A 27,896-nucleotide genomic window follows, 5' to 3' on the forward strand; every position below is an offset into this window, starting at 1 on the left:
GAGCTAGGGGAGAAATGCTAACAGTCTACAGAGTAAGTTGCTTTCTCCAGCTGAACTGTGTACACCTTCAAATGCTGCCTTCCATTCTATGGATGTACACAAGTGGTGCTAGTCAGTAGCATCATATATTGTTAAATCCTGCAGATAAGATATAACAATTAGTTCATCTTAATCACAAGTTTAGGAAGACCAATACAACCTATTTTTAATTTCCAATCCCAATACTTCTGGAAAGATGGCATCTTTTATTAATTAAAAATGAACGGGGCTGTATTTTAACTTTGAGAAAGTTAAACAAAGCACAGGATGGTCCAAATGCAAAATGAATATTAGAAACAGCAGTCCACTCCAGTCTGTGTATATATGCTAAGATTAAGTTTTCAAAACTCGGAGAAAAAACCAAAACGGTGGATTCATTAATTGTTTACATCAACCGAGATCATCCTGATACAAATGAAAAATCTTAAATATTTTGGAGCGGGAAGTATGGAGGGAGGGAAGGTTTTGGTTTGTGTTTTTTGTTTTTCAGTAGTAATTTATCAAGCTAACATTTCTCTCTTAAATTCTTCAATCTTTTCCCCATTTCCTGCCTTTCATTTCCTTAATACAGTCCCTGTTCACACTTTGCCTTCATTACTAACCTAAAATTAGAAACCAAAAACTAAATATAAAAACATACCATCCTAAATTTCATGTATAAAGTGAAAACTGATAAATCTTCCTAAACATGACTAAATATTGGTTTTCTTTTAAAAACATTTAATTATCAAACAGATATTAGTTGTCTAGAATTGTGTATATGCTCAGTTACGATGTTCCTTTGGCCAAAGAAAATAAATGTCCAGGTTAGAATTTTATTACAAAAACAAACAATTGTATTTCATATGTTACTGATTTTAATGGAAATAATTCATCAGCATCTCTCAACAACTCATTAGGTTTGCAAAATATATTTGTCAAAGAATTTCTATAGTGTTTTTCTAGAAACACTATTGAAGTCATCATAGGGTTGGCTATACAGAATAATTTTGATAACTGTGTATTGGGTTATATACAGCCAAACAAATCCACTTTTTTTTTCTTTTCTAATACTCGGAGAAACTATAATTCTTTTAAGAAGCACTTACTTTAATCTGAAGTAAACAGATGGAACTGGCTCTTTTACTCACCACCCAGCTATTTCAGATTCATGCTAAACCTCTTAAAAAGCATATATATAGATACAGAGATAGAGAGAGGTGGGTGTGTATATCCATCCATCCATGGAGACATATGCATGCCTTTCTGCATAGGGTAAAAAGGAGCCACACACAAAGATAAAACTCATTGCATTTACCTTCTGATGTTTACGGATGCAGCACTGGGAGGCCGAAATGCAGCTCTTCTTCTTTGAAGTGCAAGATAGAGAGACGTCATGGACACTCACAGGACAGGTCAGTAATATTTGATTCGCTCCCAGAAAGTGCAGGAACAAACATATGAAGCTCGAGGTGAAAACAAACCACTGGGATGTGGGGGCGGAGACAAGGAAAAACAACAACGACCCTCATTCCCCTATTGAAAGGAACACTGTATATTGCTAGCCTGCAATAGGGAAACCAATTCCTATAAAGAATGGGGATGAGATACAAACACCTTGATATGTGGTTACTCGGCCAGTGCTGGGTGTAAAGAGTAGTTCACAAAGCAATAAGGAAATACAAGACAGTGGTTCAAAAACTATTCCATTGTGTTCTTTCAAAAACAATAAATTTTTAATGCTAAAGCAGTTATAACCAAAAACTGTACAGAGTTTTGTAATTTTTTTGTTGGGTTTTTTTGTTGGGTATTTTTTTTTTGTTAGAAAACACTTTTCCCCCCCCATAAATATTGTTCAGTTCCCGGCACTTCGTATCAATAATTAAATTACAAACGATAAATATGGCATCATGGATATGTATTTACAAAAAAGGGTATTACAAAAAGGCAACTGTTTTACTAAACGGTCACAATCTGGGTAGAATAACACCACAGCCTCATCTTGAAAAATACCGGACGAACCCATCAGACGAGAATACATTCACAAGGATAATGCTCTGAGAGAGAGAGAGAGAGAGAGAGAGGTTCAAGACATAACAGGACTTTGGCACGGTTTAAGAATGTGAGTTTAAACAATCACCACTAAGGCGAAGGAGAATTTGCATCCTCATGTCAGCATCCCACCGAAGGAAGAAAAAGCCAAAAAAGGAGAGAGACAATAATAAAAAATAAAAAACAGTGTTCAAATGAAGGGAGAAGGGGAGGCGATTGGAAGAGGGGAAGAGAAAAAAAAATCAAAGAAATTACTGCAAATGCCAAAACCAAACAAAAAAAATCCAATCCTGAGAAAAGGACATGCTAGTCCAGCGTCTGGATCTTGCAAAAAAATTAAAAACCCTTTCCTGGATAATTGCAATGAACTGGATGTAGCCCTGTACGGTTGTTTGCCTGAAAACTCCATTTCCGTGTGATTGATTTTCAGTTTTCCTTTGAATTCATTTGGTCCAGTCTACAGTTAAGCTTGGCTGCTTTGTCCTTAGACGTACCATTCGTTAAAATTGGGTGGAAGTCCGGGGTTGTGGCTTGTGTTACTTTGAACTGCTGATGGAGGACTTTTAGTAGAGTCTTTACTGTTTGCAGAACTTATAGTGGGCGGAGTGGACGATTCGTAGCCTGAACTGGCAGCTGGGGAGGAATCTGACCCTTGCGATTCGTGAACCTAAAAGGAACAGGTATAATGTGAGAAATATCATGTCACACTGACACTACTCGGTCCGAGTTCGAACACGACGAACAGCGCAGGATGACTCAGGTAAGTATTTACACTTCCTACCTGATGACCCTAATACAGTCAACAAATCATAAATTATTCGGGGAATGGAAAACTTATCCATGCAGCTGTGAGATTGTAATTTTAAAGCGAGTTTTCTCCCTCCCCCCTCCTTACTGACAATCTGAGAATATTTCTCCCCACCATTTATGCCAGCTAGTTATTAGAGTTTGATTGCGGAAATGCCAGGTATTGACTTGAACATATCGTTTACGAATGTTCAGCATTGGTTGTTGATGTCAAAGTTTTTAAAACATGCCAATACTTTCTTCGCCAGTAATCGGTAGTAGCTACTTATCCCTCACTGAAGAGCTGCAGGACATGTTTTCCTATTCGGTCTCTGGAACAAGAAAAGAAAGAATGCAATTTACCCAAACGACTGTTATTACTGAAAGGGCCTAGCTATCAATTACAGCCTGAACTGTGAGATAAGAGCGAAAATAGACAGTCCTACTGATCATTTTTATCAATCGGAGACGAATGTAAAATGCTGTTAACATAAATCTTTCCGAATGGGTGAATTGTGTCATCCTAAAGCAGCACCGATCATTGTTCAAATGTAGGTTAAGGGGGAGGGGGGGGAAGAGAACAGGCTCCGAGATGATATTTAGTAACAGTAAAGCGATCAAGAGTTAATTACCTTCATGTGTTTCCTAAGAGAGCTGGGGTGCGTGTAAGACTTATCACACACTTTGCAGATGTAAGGCTTGTCTGAAGTGTGTACATGCATGTGCTTCTTTCTGTCACTACTGTTCGCAAAACGTCTATCACAGCCTTCAAATTCACACTTAAAAGGTTTTTCACCTGCAAAATTCAGAAAGGGTTAAAGGAGGCTCCAGAGGAAAGGTTCACTTTGATTCCCCGCTAGCGGATCGGTCACGTTGGCAACTCACTTAAAACAATTAATTTGCTGCAGAGTGGAAGACAGACACTCCCTTGGCTTTCGTCCGTCGTCTCACAAACCGTTTTCCTTCAATGTCAGTGGAAACGCACCAAGCATCAAACACTTATTTCTTTTTTCCCTTAATTATTTAACTTTTATTTCCCTTCAACCCCCTCCTTTCCCAAGCTTTACCCCTCAAACACCTCGGCTGAGGTAGTATGCACACACACACATACACACAAAAAAGGATCAGACAATAGGATTTGTTACGTTACAGTTAAATTCAATCCGTCCTTTGTTACTTTTAATTTGCCTCTTTCAAATGCAACGGTTGTGCTAAGCGAAGTGTTAAAGGCAGACTACCAGTACTTGATGTTGGGAAGGGGGGGGAGCGCAAATCCAGATAAATTCTGGAGCAACAGACAGTTTTACAAGATGCGCTCAACAAGAAGGAAAATGTGTGGGTTTCCTGCCTTTTCTAGTTTTACTTCACTTTTGTGGAGACCTGAATTGAAGACAGAGCTCCAAATAAAAATACTTTGACAAAAGTATCACTGATTTAATTAGGAGATGTGCCAATCAAGACTAAAAAAGAACGGAAGTAACCGAAAATTAGATTGAATTAGCATTTGTATGGTTTCCTTAACAGAATGTACGCAGAGAGCTAAATCGTATGTAAAGCAATCCACACAAAACAATTTCTCTTTGCCTCATATAAACCCCCAAACCGAGCCAACAAAAAAATCGGACAAAATCTTCTCTCTGTCAAGCTAGACTATAGAGAAATAAGCGATTGCTCTTCTTGGACTGAAATTTACAAGCGCGTGGAACATGCGGATGTTAAACGACCCAAACTCGCAGAGTGAGAAGTTTTAAAGAACCGCGAACAAACTGTAACTTAGCTCCAAACCGGGGAAAGTAGCATTTGATTCCCGCTTTTCGGTCTCGCACGGTGGGATCGATGGGGGGGGAGTATATTTGGATTTGAGGGCGGTTCTTTAATTCCCACCGTTTCATAATTCACGCACCCCGTTTTTCGTCTCCCTCCTTACCTGTGTGCGTCCTTTTGTGGATCTTCAGATTCTCGGACCTGGCAAAGATTTTCCCGCAGCCTGGGAACGGGCAAGGGAACGGTTTTTCCCCAGTGTGAACCCGAATGTGGTTCACCAGTTTGTATTTCGCCTTGAAGGACTTGCCCTCCCTCGGACATTCCTCCCAGTAGCAGATGTGGTTGTTCTGCTCCGGCCCCCCGACATGCTCCATCGTCACATGGGTGACCAGTTCGTGCATGGTGCTGAATGTCCGGTCGCAGCTCTTTTTGGGGCGGCTGATCTGGCTCTCCTCGACCCACTTGCAGGACAGCTCTTGCTTGATGGGCTGGCGCATGTAGCGGAAGAAAGCCCCCGGGCCGTGGTGGTGATGGGCCGCCACGTTCATGCCCATGTTCACGTTCATGGGGTTGTAGTTGTGGAACTGGGCGCCGGCGTACGGGTCCGTGCGGGGGCTGGAGACGGCCCGGTAAGGGTCCGGCCGGCCGAAGAGATCCCCCCGCAGCCCCAGGTGCATCTGCCCGTTCTCCACGTGCCCGCCGGGCGAGGTGTGGCTGGGGCCCTGCTCGTGCAGCCCCGGGAAGAGCAGGTAGCCCGGGCTCTCCGCGATGCCCGGCGGCCCGTGCAGGCTGCCGGGGGAGCCGCCGAAGATGCCGTGCTGGGCGCCCCCGGGGGCGGGCTCCCCGAGGCCGGCGCCCCGCTGGCGGAAGAGAAAGTCCCGCGTGGAGCTGAAGGCGGCGGCGGCGCCCCCGTAGGCGGGCACCTGGCCGGCGTGGTGGTGGTGGTGATGGTGGTGGTGGTGCCCCAGCGCGTTGGCATAGCCCGAGCCCTGCGGGGTGAAGGCCGAGCTCTGCCCGGACGAGAGCTCGTGGGCGGCCGGGCTGAGCTTGAAGGCCGCCGCGTGCGAGGCGTCCCCGAAGGGGCTCAGCCCCATCCCGGCGGCGGCGTCGCCGCGGCTGGGCCCCTCGTGGTGGCGGGGGGCCCCGAAGCCCCCGACGCCCAGGGCGGGGAACTGCGCCCCCCCGTCCAGCAGCATGGCCATGGAGGAGGGCGGGCGGGAGCCCGAGGGAGGGTCCCCCCCAGCACAATGGGCCAGGCGCGGGGGGACGAGCTCATGCACCGCGGGCGGGCGGGCGGCGGCCGCGACACAGCCCCACGCGACACCGCCCCACGCGCGCCCGGCTGGGGGCTGCCCCGCGCCCCCCGTCCCCGCCCAGCCGCGGGCAGCGCCGCGCACCCCAGCCCGGCTGCCCGGCTCCGCGTCCGGCCCCTCCGCTCCCGCCCGGCAACGTCCTTGGACTGCTCCCCTCACGCGCGCACTCCCCGCACATAAACCAACTCGGGAGCCAGCCCGCGCCCAGCCAATGGGGAGCCGGCTGGCAAGGCGTCACCTGACCCCCGGCCGGCCCGCCCATTGGCCGCGCCGCGCGTGAGTGGCAGCGTGCAACATTGACTCTGGCCGCTCGCGCCCCGGCCGGCGCGCTGATTGGCCCGCCCGGCTTTAGCGACTCGCAGGTGAGGTTAAAGGGTGCCCGCGAGCCCACATGTTTTGTTGGCTGGCCCGGCTCTTGGGGCGCGCGGCAGCGGCTGGGGCCGGGAGCGCATTAAAGGGGCCTCCCGCCCGCCCGAGCAAGCGAGGCGGAGCTCCCGGCTGCTTCCCCAGTCCCGGGCTTGCCTCCCTTTCCCCTCTTCCTTGCACTCGGTCCCCGGGATCCCATGCACTAGTCCCCCCCGCATCCCGCTCTCTGTGCGTCCCCCCCGCCTGCTTCCACCCACGTTTTAAAGCGTCCGGGTTGGGGGGGTGTTTTTTTTTTTTAAAGAAACAAATAAACCAAGAAACGCGTGGGGAGCCACTAACGGGCCAAAGGAGAGATCAAAAGACACAGAGAGCAACGGGATAGCGGCTGTAGCCCTTCGCGGGTGCGATCCAGCTGCTGAAAAACGGCACCTTGATTGGAAGTCGTAAATCTCTCGTGCTATTAAAAAGAAAAGATTTAAAAACGAATAAAAATTAAGGCGGCATAAATCAGAGCGGCTCGCCAAACGTTTGCGTGCTCTCTCTTCCTGCGGGCGGGGGCAGGGGGGAGACTGAACAGCCGCGACTTTAAAGCGATTGTATTTAGGTGCTAAATTTGGTGGGCCTCGCTTAGGTTTAGCCGCCACACACCGCTTCTTTTTCCCCACAAGAAGATGAAGGAAATAAAAAAAAAAGAGAGATTATTTCAAATCTTGGGCTGAACAAGATAAAGGGCATAAACCCGCCATGTTCCTAAGCTTAAATGCCGTGGGTTTTAGCTCCACAAACAGTGTAAATGATTCTCTTTTATCACTATATAAATTGCTCTAGAGATGTGGACCAAAGCCTCAATCAAAGTTGCCTTTTTTGTTTATTTTATTGTATTTATTTATTGATGGACTTTATTATTATTTTGCAATTGCAACGTTCTGCCTTGAAATAATTATCTGCTGCAGACAGCCCCATAAATCCGCTCATTTTCTGTTCTGGAAAGCATTTGCAAAGAACTATGGGGAGCAAGAGTGGAAATAAAAGGCAGAAAGAAAGATGGCTGTAATTGTAATATCCTGAGATTTGCTGAGCCCCAAAGTCTGTCTATTGAGCTAGTCTCACAGGATTGCCGCCGTCTCTCTGCAGGAAACATAAAATCTGATCAAGTTCAGAGACGCATTGAGAGACTGCTTCAAGCAGCGCTTTATAACTGCAGCCCTTTCACATCCTTCCCCCCAATCAGCCCCAGGAAAGACTTCACATTCTTTATTTTAGGGTTTGAAAAAAAAAGCCACCGATATAAAATCTCCCTCAGTAGTAACACCATCTCCCATCAAACCAATCAAAATTCACACTCCACATCCATCAAGAACATTCACAAAGTTGGAAGGTGAGTGAGTCACTTCTGTCTTAGATTATTGCATCTAGAAAAAAACAAACAAACAATAAACCCCGCTTGCAATAGAAAAATAGTCGATTTAATGCAGATTTCGGGGGAGGAGAGACGGGGTTCTGGCTCCGAGGATACCGTTTGCTTCGGGTTTTGTTTCACACACACAAACACTCTCACACACACACCAAACAGGGAGGCATTTGCCTAAACGGGGCACATTAAACTCTGAGAATCAGTGTTAGAAAATAAAATGAACAAGGAAGGATTTAAAAGCTCGGAGACTATGCAGTGGTCGTTCTTTGTTCGGTGCGGTGTGTGTAGATCTGAGAATATGCTTGAGGGCTCTGATGGGGGTGGAGTGAGAGGAAGTGTGCGAAACTCAGGCCCAAAGCAGTAACCTGCTCGGCCGTTTTCTGATAGTCCATATCCAGTGCCCCTGGACTCCGACATCACTACAGTGTCGCTCCAGGGGCTCAGCCAAGTTCGTCTAACTTTCCCCTTTCCGTGTTTCATTGCACACTGCAAACCGAAGGGGGCTTTCCAAGTGCTGTACCTGGTCTGTGTGTCCGCCCGAGCGAGGGCCCAGGTCGGATAATTAATTACCTCCAGCACGTGTTGTGTTGTCTCTGTAACAAAAAGGCATAATTCAATTAGATCATCAACCCAGTGTTGGGTAGAGAAATGCCTGTGAAGTTCCCGACCTGGGGCAACCGAGGGCGAATGACCTTTGCTTTTGCAGAAGGCCTCACGTGTAGTTCTGTCCATTGTCTTTAGCCTGAATATGATGTAAAACAGCTTCCAGGCGCTCTGCTGCTCACCACGAAAACCCAGGGCGCGCTCTGTCATCGGAGGGGATTTGTTGTTTGTTGGGTGGTTTCTCTTTTGACCCAGGTGCTCTGAAAGGGTGGATGGGTAAATTTATCCAGATGTGAGCGGCTTGCTGGCCGCTTAGCATTCATTAAATAAATAACTCAGCAAAGAAAGTGAAGTTCAGAGTCTAGTCCCTGTTGCCAGACAGCCACGGGTTTTTTTAGGGAACCTTTCAACGCGGTGGAGGAGGAGGGAGGCGAACTTGGCTTTACACAGGAAAAGCTGGGGGGGGGGGGGCGTTTGCATATCAAAATATTAGCTCTTTAGTGGTAAAAGCGCCAAATTTTCTCAAGAGAAGCAACCCGAGCGGGGAAAGAGACTGTAGCTTTAAACGAGCCCCGATTCGCCATTCCTGAAACCATGCTATGCTTAGCAGAAGGCAACGTTAGCAGCCCTGAGATACTAGAGTCTACTTGTGGATCAGGCGACATAAACTAGCCCATAAATCTTTGTTTTATACGTTTCCCAGGTCTACTTTGCCGGGTCTATATGCGCGCGTGTGTAATAATGTTTGTATGTATATAAAAGATTGTAGATGGTCTTGTTTTTATTTTGCATTAGGAAACTAAATATCCAGTAATTGCATACGTTTAATAGGAAAGCGCATTCTCTGTTTTTCCTTTTTGCATCTAAACCAACGTGATTGGTTTGTTTGTCTTTTCACAAGTTCACTAAATCGTGGTTTCGATTCACTGCAGTATACTGTATAACCAGTCCAAGATTCCTTGTGTTTATTTCGCAGAGACAGAGGTCAAATATCTCTCACCTTTAAAGCCATTAAATATAAAAAATGCACAAAGAAATTAGCATTGCTGAATCGTCATCCGGCGTTTTTAGTCTGCATGGATAAAGTAGGCGGGGATCCCTATTCCAGCTTCAGGTCAAACGCATATTTGTGCAATTTGCCCCTTTTTTAGTTTGTTTTATTTTTAAATCTGGACTGGGGTTGGAATTGGACACCCACAAAACCCGAAAGACCTTTTCAAGCAGCAAGCGCCTTCCCTTCCTGCGAATGACCCCTGGTTTATTTCAATACAGGAGTCTTTGGTTATACAGGGAGGGAGGGAGTTTTATAGAGTGAAGAAGCCATTTGCTGTGCCCATGGTTTTGCGAAATCCTCCTACCCTCGGACAAACCGTACGCCTCGCTTTACAACGCACATCAGACCCAGGATCATTTGTGTGTGCGTGAAACTGACAAAAAGGGCGTTTTCTTGACTGTAAATCTCATTTTACCGCCCTTACTCCAGCAAAACTCCCATTCAAGTCGATGGTCCTATTGCCAGAGTGAAAACTGCGAGACTGGGCCCCAGATACTCCCCACAGAAATGTCAGACAAGAGGCAAATTTCCCAAAGCCATTTCTTTCCCATTAAAGATAATGTATCTATGGGGCTTTCCAGGTGAAGTTTCTGTATTGATCTCTCCTCAGCTCTGTGCCTGCTGAAAAGCGAATAGCTGGGTTGGGCTGGAAGTTTTTTGATGGCCGTGTAAAGAGTTTTTGTTTTCAAACCGCAGCCCCAGCTAGAAAGGCAAATATTTTATGAGCGCTAAATTCCTTTTACAATTCAGTGTATCATAGACAAATGGATCTCACTAATAAGCGGAAAGGAATGTAGTTTTTCTTTTGCCATAACCATATTGCAATTCCAGTGTAATTAAATGCAAACCAGAAGCGAATGAGACATTTTCATTGTAACTGTCAATCAGTCGAGGGGTAATCACATGTACATTTGAACTTCAGAGATACCGGCTGAAGTAAACAGGTCTGAACTTCGACAAAGAAAGGGGTTCAGAAAATCAAAGTGCAGAGAGAGGCAGGAAGAAATACTTTAATGTATCGAAAATGGGGGTGAAAAACACGAGCTGTGTTTATAAAAAATGGAAGTGTGTAGGAACTCGCCCGCTCTCTCCGCGTACTGTAATGAATGAATTAAATTTAATAAGTGCATGGGGTGAATTGTATGCTAGAGCCTAGATAATCAAAAGCAATAGAAAGGTAAGCAAATATCTCCAGTAAGCACGCAGAGATCGCTGAACTGCCAGGGTGATGCTTAGGAAGAACATCAGGGACATACTGTAAATAAAAGGAGCGGAATTCTTGTTTGACTCCAGTATCTTTTTCTGTATTTGGCTTCGGGGCGAAGTTTAGGTTCTATTTTAATCCACACGGGAACAAAAACCAGGTTAAAATAACGGATGGTTCCTCTGGGTTGCAAAATCTGAGGAGCATTTTTCAATTATTCTTAAGACTAAAATAAATACATACATAAAACGGGTTCTTCCCTTTGCAAAACCAGGGCTCTCAAAAGCCCAAACAATTCGTGACATACAGCCTGATTCAGTCAGAGAACCTGGGAGCTCAGTTTCTCTCTGCGAGCTACAGAGGGAAAACACCACGGAGTTTGAGGTGGACGCGTTTACAGTATTTGTGCTTACGGTGGAATATGCCAGGGGACCATAACATGGAGACGGTAATTAACTGCTGAATACAAAGTTGTTCGGGCCCACTGTAGTCACTCCCTTCTTGCAAGATGTTGTGCCCTCTGTGGATTCTCGTATTCCTTATATGTGTGTTTGTAAAAATACAAATTAAAAACGTCTAAGGGGTGGATTCAGACACCTTAGTCTTAGGTGTGCATTATGTCTCGGACTTTAGGAACTTTCCCATCTGGGGAGCCCACATCCATTTCTAAAGGGACAGCAAAAAACAACAGCACCCCCCCCCCCCATCACTGCCAGTGCCTTAATTCTACGTTTACCGCATAGATTTAAAAAATCACTTCTAGATTTGTCCTGAAAACCCCACATTAGCTAATACTCCTTTTCTTGATTCTTTTTAGAATGCAACCCGCCTATTATTATTATTTTACACAGAGGCATCTGGGGTTCAACAGATTAATTTTTTTTAAAGAATACCCATTTCCACCCCCACCTCCCGATTATGTTGTCTTCAACACACACACACACACACACACACTTACTTCCAGGCAATGCATTTGGTACAACAAACGTGCATGCTAGCTTTTAGCTTTTCAGAATATGAATGGGAAAAAAACCCAAGTTACTTCTGCAGTCCTGCCAGCTTGTTTAGCCTTCTTTGTCGACTAAATGCTGGCATTAATTATTTGTTTTTAAAAAGGGGATGTTACATCAAAGCTGCCTACCCTGGGGAAGGAAATCAGGTCTCTTTCACTCTGCAAGGAGTTTGCATGGGCAAGGGGGGGGGGGGGGAGTTTGCAGCTCCTGGGTGCCATGACAGCTTTGCGAGGTTTACTAAATCAAGGACTGTTTTGCTTATTTTAAGTTGTCTTTTGCTAGTTGCCGGAATCAAAAGCCCGTCTCCTTTTCAGGCTCCGGCTCCCTCCTCCCCCTCCCCAGCTAACTTTAGCTTTTCAGAAGTAGAAGGGGGACAAAGTTGCGAATATCTCAATCAGTGACGAGGTGACCTGTGACCTGGAGGGTGGCTTTATTGTCTTTCTTCTTTTGCGGGGGACACACACTTTATTGACCCTTTCTGCGTGACTGAGCCCTGAGGGGCAACCGAAGCCACCAAAGGGCTCGAAGGCATGTGGCGAGTCCCCAGTCCCCAGCCTGCCCACAGAACAGCTCCGCGCCTCGCTTCCCGCACTGGCCTCGGCTGCTTTCATCAGCAACGAAACTGCCCCATAAAAGCAAGCTGCCCTCCGAGCAGGGTGGGTACCGGGCTCCACCCCGCAGATCTGAGCTGGGGAGAGCGGGCTGAGCCAGCGTGCGGAGGACGGGGAGGGAAGAGGCGAGAGGGGAGAGCGTAGCAAAGGGCTGTTAAAGACGTGCAGAAGAAATATGCACTTTTCTTTGCCCTTCTTTTCGAGTCGCACCAAATATTGCACCGATCAGGTTATTTACTGTGTCTCCCCCCCCCCCCCCCCCCCCCAGGGCCCAGTCCCTGAATGAAAACAGGAGCGATCACTTCACTAAAACGCCAGACCCGCATCCTCTTGTAACAAAGTCTGCGCGGCTCGGCTGGAGCGTTGCAGGGGAGATTTGAGGTGGAGACTTCAGACTCCGGCGAACCGTGACAAGCAGCCCCGGCTCCGGGCTCCCTCGGATTTACTGCGGCCGCGTCCCCGTTTGGCTCAGGCCGGGCTGGGAAGTCCGGCCTCCGCCCGGGTAGCCCGATGGACTGAGAAGCAGCGCGGCGTTTGCAGGCGTGTGTGTCACGTTTTTGGCAGCGCGCGACCCCCTGTTTCTGAAAGGGGGGGGAGGGGGGGCGCTGCACATGTCCTGACCTGGCGCGTCCTCCTGCCCCCCCAGCCCCGCCCACCAGAGCCCGCGCGCCCCAGTGCGGTGGGCTCGGGGCTAAGCCAGGCGCCCCGGAGCCTCTGCAAGCGCCCGGCCCGCCAGGCTGCAGCAGCGGGAGTTGGGAAGCCGCTGGAGCTGGCTGGCCCCTGGGCTCGGTACGGGAAAGAGGAGAAGGGCTGAGGTTTGCGGAGGGGGGTGGCCCAAACCCGTCCGCAGGCCCCGCGGGACTCGGCGCACGCTGCAAGGCGGCCGTCCAAACCCACTGCGCGGGCTGCGCGACGGCCCAGCAACGCCCCAGCGGCTGGCGAGGAAACGAGCTGCACGGGAGCGCAGCCCGACACTAGGGGGAGCTCCAGAGCAGAGCAAATTGCACCCCGGGCTGGGCCCGGGGCCCCAGGCTCTTAGAGTCACGCCTGGGTGCTTGCCAGCTCCCCCGGTCTTCATGTTTCCCTCGCCATCGGGGTCTCGCTCCGGACTTGCCTGGAGCCACCCGGGCCTGGGATGGCGACACTGAACAACTGCTGCCTTGGACAAGGGTCGCCTCTTGTTCTATTATTCTCTGCCCTTCCAAACAGGATACATATCACCCTCCCCACCCCCTCCAGCCGCTTACCAGGTCTCTCTCTCTGACACACACACGCACACACACACACACACACACCTCTCTCTCTCTTAGAATAGCTCTCACACGCTGGCCCTTTGGAACATAAAGACTACGAGGGGAAAAAACCCTAGAATTTGCCAAGAAGGAGAAAATACCAGATCGAAAACAAGCGGAGCACGTTAGAATGGAGAAAAAAAGAAATTAAACGCATCAGGAATCTGGGACCTTAGGTTCAATAAAAAAAGAAAGACGCCCCCAGCCAGCCCGCTCTGGTCCTGCCCAACATCACAGTAGCTTTACCGGTTTTAGCCAAACCGTGATTTCCGCCCTTCGTTTTCCGGTATACGGGCCCGATCCTGCTCCCAGCGAAGCAGATAGCCCTTTTGCAGGATCGGGCCCCACCCGGCTGGGATGTGTGACTGGCCCTTGCCACGTCTCCCCTGTTCTGAGAGGTTCTCCCTCGGCACGCGGAGCCGTTGTAATTAATACCAACAGGTGTAAATGTCACACCCTCCCCTTCTAAAGTCTCTCTCGCTGCTGACCTGGGTCCCATCGTGACCACGTACCCCCCTGGGGTACCACAAGGAGCCGGAGGACTCACCCCGGCCCCAAACCAGCCGACACTATTTACAAGAGACGCTTCCAGCCTTTTACAGAGTAGGGCCCGACCCTGCTCCCGGCGCATTGCATATGGACAGCAGTAGTCCACCAGCCCCTTCTGTGGCCACTGCCGTGAAGGCCTGCCCGGCTTTATGCGTGCTCAGCGCCCGCACCAGAAGCTGGGCCCAGCTCCTAAACCTCCCGGGGAGACCCAGCTGTGTGAGGCGGCTCCCGGAGCTCCTCTGGGCAGGGACACGCCAGAGAACCCGAGCTTTTTGCCCGATTTGCTTTTCCAGTGTCAGGGCAATGGGAGCCTGGCCCTCCAGGTGCAGCCGCAGCCAGGCAGCCTGGCAATGGGAGAAGCCGAGGGATGGAGCTGACTCCCAGGAGCACAGGGGCAGGAGGCGGGCAGGTGAAAGGTATTTCTCTGGGTGGGCAAGGAGACCTGACATGAAAGATAAGGGGAAAGAGGAGTTCTTGGACGCCTGGCCGGGCCCAGCAGGTGAAAGCAGAGCAAGCGCTGCGCCCTGAGCCACCCGGGCAGAGGGGTCCGTGTTGCGGGCCTGTGGCTGGTAGCTCGGCAATCTGCGTGCATCCGACCAGAGGCTTCCAGCCGGCTCCCCAAGCCGGGCGGGATCTGCCTCCCCCCGGGAAGCTGTTTATCTAGCCGCAGTCTCCTGGCCCCGGACAGGTGCTTGGAGGAAGCTGCTGCGCTCCGCCTGCCCAGGGCCGAGGACTGGGCACCCCCTTTGGTGAGAGCTCCGGGGTTGGGGGGTTCATGGATTTCACACACCGTGCGGTGGGGCTGGGTCTCCCCACGTTCAGCAGGCCACAGCCGGAAGCGATGAGCTCGGGGCCGCTTCGGGCTCCGGCTCAGGTGGTCTCTGGTGCCTGCCCTCCCACCTGCTCCTCTGGCCAGCAGCTGCAGAGAGGGGACCCAGAGAAGGAGGGACGAGGATCCAGCCCTTCTCCTTTCGGAGCCATGCCCTCTCCAGAGCTGGCTGGGTCCTCCCCTCCTGCAGCCCTGTGTCTGCTCCTCCTGCCCTCCCTCAGGCTGCTGGTCTCCATTCCTGCAGGCAGCCCTGGCAGCCCAGGAAACTTGTGGGCCCTGTGGGTTTGCAGCACTGAGGCAGATTTACGTTAACACCGAGTATTTGACATAACATGACACCTTATTACTCCATTCCTGTTTGTTTTAGCGTTGTTTCCCCACAGAACTCACTAGCTCTCAAGTACCAGCAAAATAATTTAGCACCCCCTAAGGAAACGAATGAGTTTCTAATGTCACGGAAGAAATTTTTAAACAACGTGTTGAATATTTTAAGGTCTTACAAAAAAACAAAAAAACCCATCACAGAAGTATCGTTTTAATGTATTCAGTTTCCTCGCTTACATGCCTTAGTCACTCCGGATGTGTTGCTTCAATATTCAGTAACACTTAAATGATACATTTAGACCCCCCCCCCTCCACCCCCAGGAGAATTAAGCCTTTTCTTCTGCTATATTTGTAGCCTTTCCTGTTAGATTTGAAACGGTTTCTTCATATTTTGCCATTTGGGTTTCTGCGTCTAGGGCTTTATGTTGATCTGGGATTTATTTTTACCCCTTTATTCCTTTGCAAAGATATTTCTGAATGGAAATATGGAGTGAAATCAGCTTATAATTCACACTACGTCTTAATTGCCATGCACGTGCTCCGAAAGCAATCCCTCGTGAATTAATAAACCTGGAGAGCTAAGGAAAGTTTTCAGCCACAGGGGTAAAAGATACCGAAAAGGCATGATCAATAAAAGCTTCCGTGTTTGTGTGGAGAAGGTTGGTACTGAATGTCCGTTTGTTTCTATTTATCGTTTGGGATTAGGCGTAATCACATCAGTGACAATTCGAGCAAGCCTGGGAAACCGTATAATATTATTGTGAATGCCTGAAATAAAGGGTTTATTATTGCTACCAAATGAGCTATTTAGTGTTTAAACGGTTCCGATAGATGGCTTTATTTTCAGTGAACCCGTCTGATTTGCCCGGATGGCAGAATAGGGGACCTATTAGATATTCATTGGTGATATAAGGTGTTTTTCAATATCTGTGTGTTAAGTAACAAAGGACTAGGACAGGAACAACGTCAAGGGAAGATAGACGCAATTACTTAATTTTATACCGACAGAAGCAAATGTAGTTTGAAAGCAATCTTCCTAGTTTACTAGGGAAGATGACTAGGCTTCAGTGGAATGTCCCTCGCTCCCCCTGCAGTTTGCCTACTGTTGAATTGAATTAGTGAACCACTTTCATTGGGAAATATTATTTTCAAAGCTCCTGTATTTGGTCTTCAAAAATTAAAAATAGAACCAAATGCGGAGGGCGAAAGATTAGCAAAACATCATATTTTCCTTCTAGTGAACTAAGAAAAGATCAAGTTTTGCTACTACGGCTGCATTTATTTGTGAATTTCTGTAGACCTGTTTATTTTTACTTTCACAAACTAATCAGTCGGGCGGGGTTATCATTAATTCCCCGTCAGCACTGTATTTAAACCGGAAATGTTTATGTCACGACAACTCAGAATCTGACTTTAATTTGATGGACCGTAGCTACATTTATATCACAGCAAACTAGCCAATTCATTGACCAGCATTTCAATATTCCGCCCTTCCGCCTGCTATAAGGGGTTGTATAGGATATTTTTATAACTGAGGAATAAATCAAATAATTTGTCTTTCGTTTAGAATAACCATGTCGTTGCCTCAGACTAGAGATCAACACATGTCGATTGCAAAAGGCTTTAGAAGTTGCCAGGGTGAAGTTTTAGGTCTTTTTGTTTGGTTGGTTGCAGGTATATTAGCAGGAACGCCTCAGCTAGGAAACAAATCCAATTATTTCATTGTAGCTTTCTCTCCGGCTCGCAGAAGTAAGGCAGAATACCTAACACGCTTCTGTGGCTAGAATTAAGCCCCCCTCCAACCAGTGTGCTTTTCACCCCGCGGATTCAATTCCTACTGGGACAGTTTTTCGACGTGTCAGTTTTGCAATGAGAAGCCTGGTTCAGAAAGGACTGAGCGTTATCACTGTAAGGTACACGAACCAGCAAACGCCGGCGAAGCGATTGCCTAGTGGGGCGAGACCTGGGCGCATTTAAACTTTGCTTGAATGTCTTTTGCCACTAAAAAATAAATAATGTAGCCTTTCACATGTGGATCCCAGATCAAGACAATTACATGTCGTTGTTCCATGTGAGCTCCCTTTGTAGGGGCGTCGCAACGGGCTCTCCCGTTGTCCTGGCGGTGTTGTGGAAGTCGATCTGGGCACTAGCGGAATTTCACACGTACTCTCACCGCTCCCCGTAAGGCTCCAAAGCCGGGCAGCAGCCAGCTCCCGATGCCTTCGCCCACGCCCGTCCTGCTCTGGAGGCGCTCACGCTTATTTTCAACATGCGCCTGCGAGTTGCACTGAATTGCATTCGCCCGGAGCTACAAAGGGGGAAGCTGAGCGTGTGTCTGCGCTGCGGTGCAGGCTGGCAGGCAGTTGTTTTAATTAAAGGGTGGGGCTCGGTGATATAGACACCAGATGAAAGCAAACCGCGCGGAATAAACTAATGAACACATTGTGTTCGGAACACATCTGATTTCTTTTTTTGATCTGCGTTGTGTTTTAAAGAAATGTCAGCGCCCTAGAAAGCAAGCCCGTGAAACCTTATTTCCCTGAGAGTGTGCGGCGCTTTTCAAAGGCCAGTGTGATATAGTTTAGAAAAGAAATCCTGCTGTGAAAGCTTGCGTGTCTTCTCTTCACCAAACTAAGCTCCTGTCAATCACGCCCAGCCCTACCCAATCACCGAGCCCCTTTCTGGAAAGCAGCTCATCCCGCTGTGCTTTTATATATCACACGGCAGCATGTTTAGATGCATTTTTACTATCACTTGAAGGGCTCTGAATGACGAGGGCATAGTTACGGTGCCGAGCGCCCCAAACGCTGGAGTTGCTGACAATTTGCCTGGCTATTGTGTGTGTCTTTCTCTCCCCCTTTCCTGGCTCACGTGGGCTGTGTTTGTTATGGACACCAAGTAGGCAAATATGGGGGGGGGGAGGAATAATTAATTTTGGAGGTTCCCATCCACCTGCCTAGCTCACAATATGACAGGCTGGTCGAGGTTCATTAGTTGCCCTACCCTGGGGATGGTAATACCGAGCGCGGCATGGCGCTGCCACCCTTAGTACTGGGGGATGGAGGGCACCCCACTGGCAATTCCTTAAAACTCGGCTCCTCCCACGGTTTGCCAGATTCTGACGCCGGGCTCGGTGCATGGCTGGAGGTCCCCAGTGTCTCCGACACCAGCTAGGACAGCTCGCCCAAAAGCAAGATCCCCCCAGGACCCTCCATGCCCGGAGCTGCAGATGAGAATTCCTCCAGAACCTCGTACCACGGCACGTTCCGGATGTATCTAGACTCACCCAAGCACAGGGGACGTGAAAACCAGGCTTTGCCAAAGCAGACAGCTAGCACCAGAAACTCTAAGGAGCAGGGGGCACGGAGGCTGGCAAGGGGTCTGAGAACCAGGTCCCACCATTGCAGCCCAGTAACTGGAGCTCTGGCTGATCCGCCCTTTGCCTCTTCGGTTCTAGAAGGGTATCAGACGATGAATCTGGCAATCCACAGAGAGACCGGCGCTTTTCTCCCCTCCCCTGGACAGCCCATTCCACAAGAACTGATCTGCAAGTGGACTGACAGCAAAGGACACCACGCCAGGCAGGCTTGCTCGAGAATATTCAGCACCATGTTTGAGCTAGTTCACCATGTCACCATGGAGCACGTCGGAGGACCAGAGCAGCCCAACCATATTTGTGACTGGGAGGGCTGCGCTAGGGAGAAAAAACCCTTTAAAGCCAAATACAAACTCATAAACCACATCAGAGTGCACACAGGCGAAAGGCCATTTCTATGCCCGTTTCCGGGGTGTGAGAAAGTGTTTGCAAGAGCTGAAAACCTGAAGATACATAAAAGAATCCACACAGGTTAGTTAGACTGCAAGTAGCAATAGTCATAAGTAGATTTGGGGGGTTGGGGGGATCATTTGCTTCCTGGACTTGAAAGGGTTGAATTAGCAATAAAAGCCAATCAGAATAAAATCATAATAAATAATACCTTAGTATTAATTTTCCTTGCATATTAATGGAAAAGCCCCCAGAGCGGTGGCACGTGCTATAGCTTTACCTCTGGGTGCTGATTATAACTGGGGGAATATTTTTGCTGTATTATAACTGAAACAAGAGACGATTGTTTTTACTAACATTTCCCCTCCCCTCCTCCTCAAACTCTGTGTTTCCAGGCTACTGTCCAAAGGTAAGCCCCCAACCCACCCACATTTAATACTTCTTCAGTCAATAATACACTGATATTGTCTGAAGGTAACAAGTACCCCTCCCCTTCCCACACTCACGTTCCAGTGACATTATCTTCCCCTAGAACCTTACAGCGCCTGACAAAATGAGTCTTCTTTCATGTGATTATATCATAGTAAACAAAAAGGGAAGTGATTTTTTCTGCTAGAACGAAGAAACAGACAAAACTAGGAGTGAAAGAAATGTCTCAGCAGCGTCTGCTTTCCTCCACGTTTTCCTGTAAAAATATACTTAACGTGCCCAAATTTTGCCCCGGCTTTTTGTCTAATTAGATTTTGGTGTCCCTCGTTTTTAAGACCCCTTCAAGTCTACAATTTTTTATTCAGATCTCTACTGGCCAAAAGAAAGATGGGAGCAAACGCTGTGCGGAAAGGATAATACGCTACCGAGGATTATTTTGCATTAGATCCCAGTGTGGACAAACCGAAATGTTAAACAAATATTTAAAAAACAAGAATTTTAGAGGCATGCTGGGAAATTCTCTCTGTGTGTGACTGCCTCTATCTAGCCACCCAGACAAAGCCAGCAAATTCTGACACCAGAGAAATGAGTAAACATATGTTATGCTTCCTCTGAAGGCAGAGCGGGGACTTGCATTGGGGTAGTGATTTCAGGCGCTTTATTAATTATGATGATGGTTGCCCAAACCTGAACGATCCTAGGCATTATTTCATGTATTTATTTGCGCCATAATTTAAGGCATACGTTGTGATGGCTGCTCCGCAAGCGCCTACCACCCAGCCTGCCGATCACACGAAAGCTCTGAAATGCTGGGTAACTAAAAGGTGTCACTGACAACCATAAAGTTACTGGCATGAACGAACAAAACCCTGGTTCTGCGAACAGTGGGTCCTTTTGCTCCTGGAAATGACGCGTTGCCTAGCGCGGACACGTTCTTGTGCCCCTTCCACACGCGATCGCTCCAGTCCTTGCTTCGGGTGAGCATGTGGGTTTCTGTTCCAGGAGAGAAGCCGTTCGTGTGTGAATTCGCGGGGTGTGACAGGAGCTTTGCCAACAGCAGTGACAGGAAGAAGCACATCCACGGGCACTCGAGAGACAAGCCGTATCGCTGCAAAGTCACAGGGTGCGAGAAATCCTACACCCACCCCAGCTCCCTGCGCAAACACCTGAAAACGCACCGCAGCCTCGAGCCAGCCCCCTCCACCGCCACCACCAAGCCCCGGGCGGCCGGACAGCCCCCGGGGGCGCAGGAGCCGGGGGCTGGCGCCTGCCAGTCACTGGCCAGCTCCGCCGCTTGTCTAACCAGGTGTGGCCCCCCCAGGTGCCAGGGGAGAGAGAGGGAATCCCCGGAGATGGAAAGAGGGGGCGCCTCCCACGCTACCTCCCGCAGTGGGCGTGAGGCCAGACGGACCCCTCTGCCGGCTCGCCCCCAGCTCTGGCGCAAGGTGCCCTCCGAGGGCTCCCGCAGGTCCCCCAGCCCACTCACACTCCCGGCCGGGCTGGGAAAGGGCTGGGAGCCAGGGCACAGCAGGGCCACGGGCGCTGGCCACAGCAGGCCCGGAAGAAGCGCTCCCCCCTCCAGGAGAGGGCTCAGTGAGCTCTGACGGGTCACTTCCCCGGGGCCAAAGGGAGCCTTCTTCCCCCTGCCCGCGCCAGGCTTGGAATCACTGACCCCCAGCCGGCGCCGAGCGCTGGGGAGCTGCAGCTCCCTCTGGGAACTGGACCGTCCATGTACAGTGGGTGAGAATCGCCTGCAACCTCCTTCGGACCTGGGGTTAGCAGCACCCAATGGCCAAAAGGGCTCCCGAATGCTGGCCTAGGAATCCAAGCCAAGAGCAGCCCACGGCCCTCCCGGCACGGCAACACCTGGAAACACCGCGCTCATCAGCGTCAAGAACCCGAACCCGCCTCTTGCCCCCCGGTGCCACGTGCTGCGCTCAAGGCCCATCTCTCTCCCTCACACTCACACACACGTGTTACTCAGGACGTGTGTGTTCTGTGCTTCCAGGCGCTCAGCTGAGCCTGGGTCCTGTCCGCCAGCCAGGAAACTAGCCCGCACGGATTTCAATCATCCGTGTGCCCAGTGGTTTCTTTCTGTGCAGAACGCGTCTCCTTGGCTCTCACTGGCACGTTATGGGCGAGTGAGGTTTAGCCTGTCGCAGTTACATTTGCAGTCTCATAGAGGCGTTGCAAAAATAGGGTTGTAACCCTGCGCTTAGAGATAGACATGAAAAGCACTCAAAGCGGGATTTGTTGTTTTACTGTTTAGCATTAATGTTAATGGGATTATTTGGCCCCTTTCCTTGCTATGCTCTGTTTATGTTCTAGATGTGCGCGTTTGGTACCGATGTTTGACATACGATTTGAAATAAATCACCCAATGCGCTCCAGGCTCGGGCACGTCAGGTCGCAGGGAGATGTGTTGCCAGTTATTGGCTGGGAATTATCTAGATCCCAGTCACCGAACCGGTTCTGTCAGCTGGGCTGGACAGCAGATACTCCGATCTGCGGAGTCTATTTTCCGGGGACGGAGCCCAGTGATACAAGTCTGGCTTGTAATGTTAAGCGTCTAGATAACGACAGCTCAGGCTTTGACTGAAGTCGCTTAGCTGTAATTACTCATGAATTAACCTCTCTTCTTCCCCCCTCCCCCCACCCCCAGCACAGTCGGGGAAATTGATATTAAACCATTTTCCACAATCCATCACTGGAAATGCAGACAGGCTATTTGCCACCTCCATCTGTCTCTACGGCTTTTCCCTTTTTTTGGCCAGGTTTGAACTCCTAGCTTAAAAGTATCTCTGAAAAGTCACACTTTGCGGGGCTGGGGGTGGGGGTGAACCGTGGCACTTTTAACAATTTTGCGCGAATGCAATTCTCAATGGCTTGTCTCACCCTTAATGACAAGCAAAGCAATGCAAAGGACGGCTTCCCTTTTCATATGCACACAGCATGCAAACGTGGAGTATTTTAATCTACACTATATATATAAAAGTAATTCCTAATCAACTCTTGTCAGATTCCCCAGACTTTCAGTTATTAGCAATTCTCTTTGGAAGCCCGTGGCAATTTTACTGCATGTCAGACAGATAAAAGATTCTCCGGATCAAGCGTTATTAACACATTTTTGTGATCCTTTAACACTGGTGCCTGTAACTCTTTTGGCGTAAGCAGCGATTTGACTAGCATCGGTGCGCATATGCAATTCTGATACTTTGAAGCTCTGTGAGGGACCCGATCCTGAGGCCCTTCCTTGCCCAAGTATGGAGGTAGGGGATCAGTCCCTAATTGCTACATTGCCTACCTAAGTTCATCAAAAGCATTCAGAGGCTGCTTACCAGCGTTCAGATGTTCCATTCTTCAAACCTCAGATGGACACAAAGAGACCCTCCGTCCCATTAACCTTCGATCCCAGACACCAGCGGACAGAGCCAGGGGCGAACCATCTTTCGCGGAGTTTGTGCGTCACGTGAGTTCGAGATCAGAACCAGCCCTGAAATCTAGAACTCAGGCAACCAGCCGCCAGTAGGCAGTGAGCAGACAGAGAACGCCCGGCTCTGGGCTCCGGGCAGACAGCGCTTTGCCATCCGATCTTTGGATTTACGTCTCCGGACTAGACCGTGTTCCATGGCCAATTTCTCATACCCGAGCTCTGATGAATTAGGCTGGAAAAATCCGAAAGCCTTTAAAGATATGTAATTCTCATAGAAAACTAGCGGAGAGTCTGTGCTTTAGATAGATAGATAGATAGATAGATAGATAGATAGATAAGGTGTATGGGGGTAGATCGATCAGAGGGGTGTATGGGGGTAGATCGCGCCGAAAAATATGCCCTTTATTTCACACCCCCCCCCCCCAATGCCCTACCGCATTTTACCACCCGCTCGTCGCTGAATTCATCCCGCCCCAGTCCCCAGAGCAGTTCTGGCCGGCGGAACCCAGCGTTGGACACGATCCGCTCCCCGGAGAGGCTAACCTCACGGCTGGGTTTCTTCCCCCACCCCGCTGCTTGTGGTGGGCAAGCTCCTGGCAGGCTGGGGGGCCCGGAACCCCAGAGTCACCCCCGGGGAAGGGGGACAGTGTCCGTGTGTCGTTCGCAGCTCTCGGGGCTTGTGGTCAGACAGCAGAGCCGCGGGGAGGGGGGGAATGGAAGGGGAGCCCCCCCAGTCAGTGCACCCCCAGAGGCCAACAGAGAGGAAACCCCAGCCCAGCCCATTGAGCCCAGGGGTGGCGTGGGGGGGGGGGGGGGGAGCCACGGCCCAGCCCCTGGTCTGGAGCGTTCCCATGGCTCTCGGCACCCAGGGCTGTGGAGCGGGACCTCTCTGCGCTCGGGGTGCCCCCAGGGAGGGCTGGGCAGCTCGCACCCACAGCCAGGCAGGGAGCCGCCGGGGGCGACTCTGGGATGCAGCGCAAGGGCTGGAACCGCCGGAGCGTGGCTGTTTCAAAGCTTTTATTTCCCCACCTGCTTCTGCACTGGGGGGGGGGGGGAAACAGGTGCCCGGCAGAGGAAATATCTGCGCCCCCCCCCGCCCCCAGCAGAGTGTGTGCGGAGCAGACCGGCCTCCCAGCTCGCTGCGGAGCCAGGGAAAGCAGGCGCCCAGCCACGCCGGAGGCAGGGCTGCAGAGGCGGCTGCAGGAGGGAGCTCTGCCCGTGCGGAGGGAGGCCAGGGCAGGCCGGGGCTAAGCGGCTGGCCCGTCACTCAGCCGCACTGGCGAGCAGGGGTGGACCGGGGCTCGAACCGGTCTGCCACACGGCAGCCTGGCTGTTAGCCCCAGCCGCCCCCAAAGGCGCCCGCATCGCATCTCCGTGACACTGGCATGGGGGTCCGGACGCTGCCTCTCCGGGCACCCGCGGCTGCTCTAAAGGGAGCCGGAGTTCTCAGCCCCCTCCCAGGGATTATTTCAATGCAACAGCCAGGAGACTCCGTGGTCACCCCGACAAGCACACTCCTGCTGTCTCCGCCCGAATGCCCCAAGTGCGCTCCGGGTACTGCCCTGGCCTCTGCGGAGTCACTCCGGATTTGCACTGGTGTAAACGAGGCAGGGATCTGAAGTTTCAGGGGTGGATGCTGCTTCAGCCTCGAGTTGATTTCCCAGCCTAGGCGGAGGGCGGCATTTGGGATGAAAGACACATTATCCCACTGGAGGGGTGAGCTCAGAAGTTACAAGCGGTGGGGTCACTACGGAGTCCTAGAAAGTCCTGCCCAGGGAGGGGAAATATTTCTAACACGCTGCCCTGACCTCAGGGCACAGGCTAGGGTGTGACTGGCGGCAGCAGCGCCTTGCTTGGTGGGTTTTGCTCCTGCAATTGACTCAAGATATTTAGGACTTTAAACCCTGATACATAATCGTCCCTCGGGGTCGCAGCAGGTAGTGACCCGAGACCATGCTTGGACGCCCAGAGAACGCTGTGATTTGGAAACAATCCAGGCGGAGCTCCTGGACACCAAAAGGGGACATAGGTAAGCGTGAGAGGAAGGATGTATTAGGGGAAAGCCAGGACTCTCTATGGGCCTGACCCAAAGCCCATTCGAAGGATTATTACCATGAATCACTTGTATCCTGGTAGCACCTAAAAGTCACAGCCAGATTAGGCTGCATTGTGCTAGGCGCGGCACAAACATACAATAAATGACTGCTCCTTCCAGAAAGAGCTGACCAGCTCAAAGAGGAGATGTAACAAGTGGATGAAAGAAACAAGTAACAGGAGTGGGGTGAAGGAGATGAGAAAATAAATATAATAGACTAGAAGGACTCCCGTTGGCTTCAAAAAGGTTTGATTCAGGCCCCCTATGAATGTTGCTTTATAGATATTTCTGAGGTCAGCAAATTACAATTAACTCTTGGCAGCAGAAAATGGTCCCCTCCGCTGTCATAAGAACATAAGAATGGCCCTCCTGGGTCAGACCAAGGGTCCATCCAGCCCAGTATCCTGTCTTCCGACAGTGGCCAGTGGCAGGTGCCCCAGAGGGAATGAACAGAACAGGTAATCATCAAGTGATCCATTCCCTGTCGCTCATTCCCAGCTTCTGGCAAACAGAGGCTAGGGACACCATTCCTGCCCATCCTGGCTAATAGCCATCGATTGGACCGATCCTCCATGAATTTATCTAGTTCTTTTTTGAACCCTGTTTTGCTCTTGGACTTCACAACATCCTCTGGAAAGGAGTTCCACAGGTTGACTGTGCATTGTGTGAAGAAATACTTCCTTTTGTTTGTTTTAAACCCGCTGCCTATTAATTTAATGTGGCCACTCCTAGTTCTCGTGTTATGAGAAGTGGTAAACAACACTTCCTTATCTACTTTCTCTACACCCGTCATGATTTTATAAATCTCAATCATATCTCCCCTTAGCCATCTTTTTTCCAAGTTGAAAAGTCCCAGTCTTTTTAATCTCTCCTCATATGGAAGCCGTTCCATACCCCTAATCATTTTGTTGCCATTTTCTGCATCTTTTCCAATTCTTATATATCTTTTTTGAGATGGGGCGACCACACCTGCACACAGTATTCAAGATGTGGGCGTGCCATGGATTTATATAGAGGCAACATGATATTTTCTGTCCTGTTATCTAGCCCTTTCTTAATTATTCCCAGCATTCTGTTTGCTTTTTTGACTGCCGCTGCACATTGAGTGGGTGTTTTCAGAGAGCTATCCACTATGTCATTTCTGATAAGCACCATGTAGGAAGGTGGGTGGGGGAATATCTACAGGAATACAGCTATAGGAGAGCTAGGTATTTTTAGTATGATTTAAACCTGCAACCATGTAAGTGACACATAACTAGACATATTTTAGAAAATTATTTCCTTTTGATTCATTTATTTATAGAGTTCATCATAGTATTGACAGGCCAAAATATTCAAAAATCATGAGTCAGGCCCCCAAGATCATGAAATTGGCTTAAAATATATGCCGGGTTCTTTTTTCTTCACTTTCTGGTTTTTGAGCCTTTAGTATGCACCGGGGTTTTAAATTACTAAGCTTTTCTACACAATAATGAGGGCTAGAAAAAAATAACTGCTTTAAAGAATGAAAGCCTAGATTGTCACCTAATCACAGGACTCCAGGAGCTGGGGCTTTACGAAAAATGCCAATTACCACAAAGACTCACAATACAATTGCGAGAGCTAGCAACACTGTGTAAACAACTCAGATCCTACGGTATACATACTTACCTAACATATAAATAATCCTCACCAAATTTAAAAAAAAATAATAATCCAAAATTGCAACCCTAAACCAGCCTCTAACACACCTAGTCAGCTGATCAGAGTACCAAATTCTCCTCTCAATTACACGGGGGCAACTCCCCTTATGTAAATGGGGCTGTCTTCTTTATGTGGGAGGAGAAATTTAGTGATTGGTGGGGCAGTGAACACGTGCAGAAGGAGTGCAGATTTCTGCCTACTGCTAGATCTGCTGCAGAGTTTTTGTTTGGTTGTTTGAATTAGATAGATGCAGACTGCATAAATTCTGTACTACTGACCCCCATTGATCTCTACAAATGGTAGGTTCCAGATTTAATTTCACCATGTCTACAGCAGTCTTACTTTCTCCACATGATTGCATAGTGTCAATGGAAGCTGTGCATGAATATATAAAGTAGAAGGGACCCCAATTACTGCAGTCTGTGCTGCCAACTGCTATTTGTAATAAATGTGTCTAGGTGAAATTGACAGAAATGCAAGTTAGCCATAGGGCATCAACCGAACACAGAAACATTGTTTCTGGTCATGGAAGAGTAAAGGAAGCTGCATTTCTAACACAGCCAGCTTCTTACATACAAAAGAAGAAATGATGTTTCTGATGGATGCACACAAGGCCAAATTCAGCTCGTAGTTACTCCAGTGTAAATCTGGTGCAACTCCAAAGAAATCAGTGAATCAGAGCAACGTTTGGCCCCTCGTTATGCATTGTCATTTATCACTGACGGGGGTTGACTCTCTCAGAGTAGGTTCTCTGCTCCTCTGACCACCTATGCAGAGGGAACGCTGCTTTTTCACATGTATCCATGCCAATTGTTGCAGGATTTGGCCTGCAGGCCCCAGTCCAGCAAAGAACTCAAGCACATGCTTAACTAACTTGCACAACTTAACTAACGGTCTCTCTCACATGTTGAAAGAGAAGCAGGTAGCCTTAGCATGTGTATATCTACAGCACACGTCTGATACTGTTACCTGAGCTCAAACAAATCTCCCATTGGGTCAGACCTAAGCTAGGGTAAATTGTCATAATCTCACCAACTTCCGTGGAGCTCTGGCTATTTACCCAAGCTGAGGATATGGCCCCTGGACTTGAATAAGAGTTGTGCTTGAGTAAAGGTGGCAGAATGTAACTCTGTGGGTGGGTGGGTGGGTGGAGAGAATCTTTCTACCTGGAGGTCTGTTCCTACCTAAATATACCCTTCACCCGCATTAAAATAAAACAATTAGCACTTACATGTAGACTTTGTTGCTGGAATTAGTTTTCAGTATGAACACGAGGAATTAAAAACCTCAACAATTTG

At 49.3% G+C, this 27,896-nt stretch overlaps 2 protein-coding genes across 2 annotated transcripts; one reads left to right on the forward strand and one right to left on the reverse strand.

Moving 5' to 3' along the window:
• Positions 1–2,262: 2,262 nt before the first annotated feature.
• Positions 2,263–5,924, reverse strand: ZIC3 (Zic family member 3). Its single transcript, XM_007068670.4, has 3 exons — positions 4,784–5,924; positions 3,489–3,652; positions 2,263–2,737 (listed from the first exon to the last, which is right to left on the reverse strand). Exons 1-3 carry the CDS (start codon positions 5,820–5,822, stop codon positions 2,555–2,557), a joined length of 1,386 nt encoding a protein of 461 aa, XP_007068732.3. The 5' UTR covers positions 5,823–5,924; the 3' UTR covers positions 2,263–2,554.
• A 12,384-nt stretch (positions 5,925–18,308) lies between these two features.
• On the forward strand, positions 18,309–21,602 carry LOC122461736 (zinc finger protein ZIC 4-like). The gene is made up of 2 exons (XM_043522713.1): positions 18,309–19,039; positions 20,390–21,602. Exons 1-2 carry the CDS (start codon positions 18,406–18,408, stop codon positions 20,989–20,991), a joined length of 1,236 nt encoding a protein of 411 aa, XP_043378648.1. The 5' UTR covers positions 18,309–18,405; the 3' UTR covers positions 20,992–21,602.
• The last annotated feature ends 6,294 nt before the right edge of the window (positions 21,603–27,896 follow it).

The sequence above is a fragment of the Chelonia mydas genome, chromosome 9 (assembly GCF_015237465.2).
Source record: "Chelonia mydas isolate rCheMyd1 chromosome 9, rCheMyd1.pri.v2, whole genome shotgun sequence".
Taxonomy (NCBI): domain Eukaryota; kingdom Metazoa; phylum Chordata; order Testudines; family Cheloniidae; genus Chelonia; species Chelonia mydas.

Bases quoted from the DNA above. Each gene is read 5' to 3' on its own strand.
- ZIC3 (XM_007068670.4), bottom strand. From the start codon at position 5,822: ATGGCCATGCTGCTGGACGGGGGGGCGCAGTTCCCCGCCCTGGGCGTC. The intron at 3,653-4,783 runs GTAAGGAGGGAG...TGAATTTTGCAG, and splicing joins CCACAAAAGGACGCACACAG to GTGAAAAACCTTTTAAGTGT. The intron at 2,738-3,488 runs GTAATTAACTCT...TGTTCCTTTTAG, and splicing joins CTCTTAGGAAACACATGAAG to GTTCACGAATCGCAAGGGTC.
- LOC122461736 (XM_043522713.1), top strand. From the start codon at position 18,406: ATGCCCGGAGCTGCAGATGAGAATTCCTCCAGAACCTCGTACCACGGC. The intron at 19,040-20,389 runs GTTAGTTAGACT...TTTCTGTTCCAG, and splicing joins ACATAAAAGAATCCACACAG to GAGAGAAGCCGTTCGTGTGT.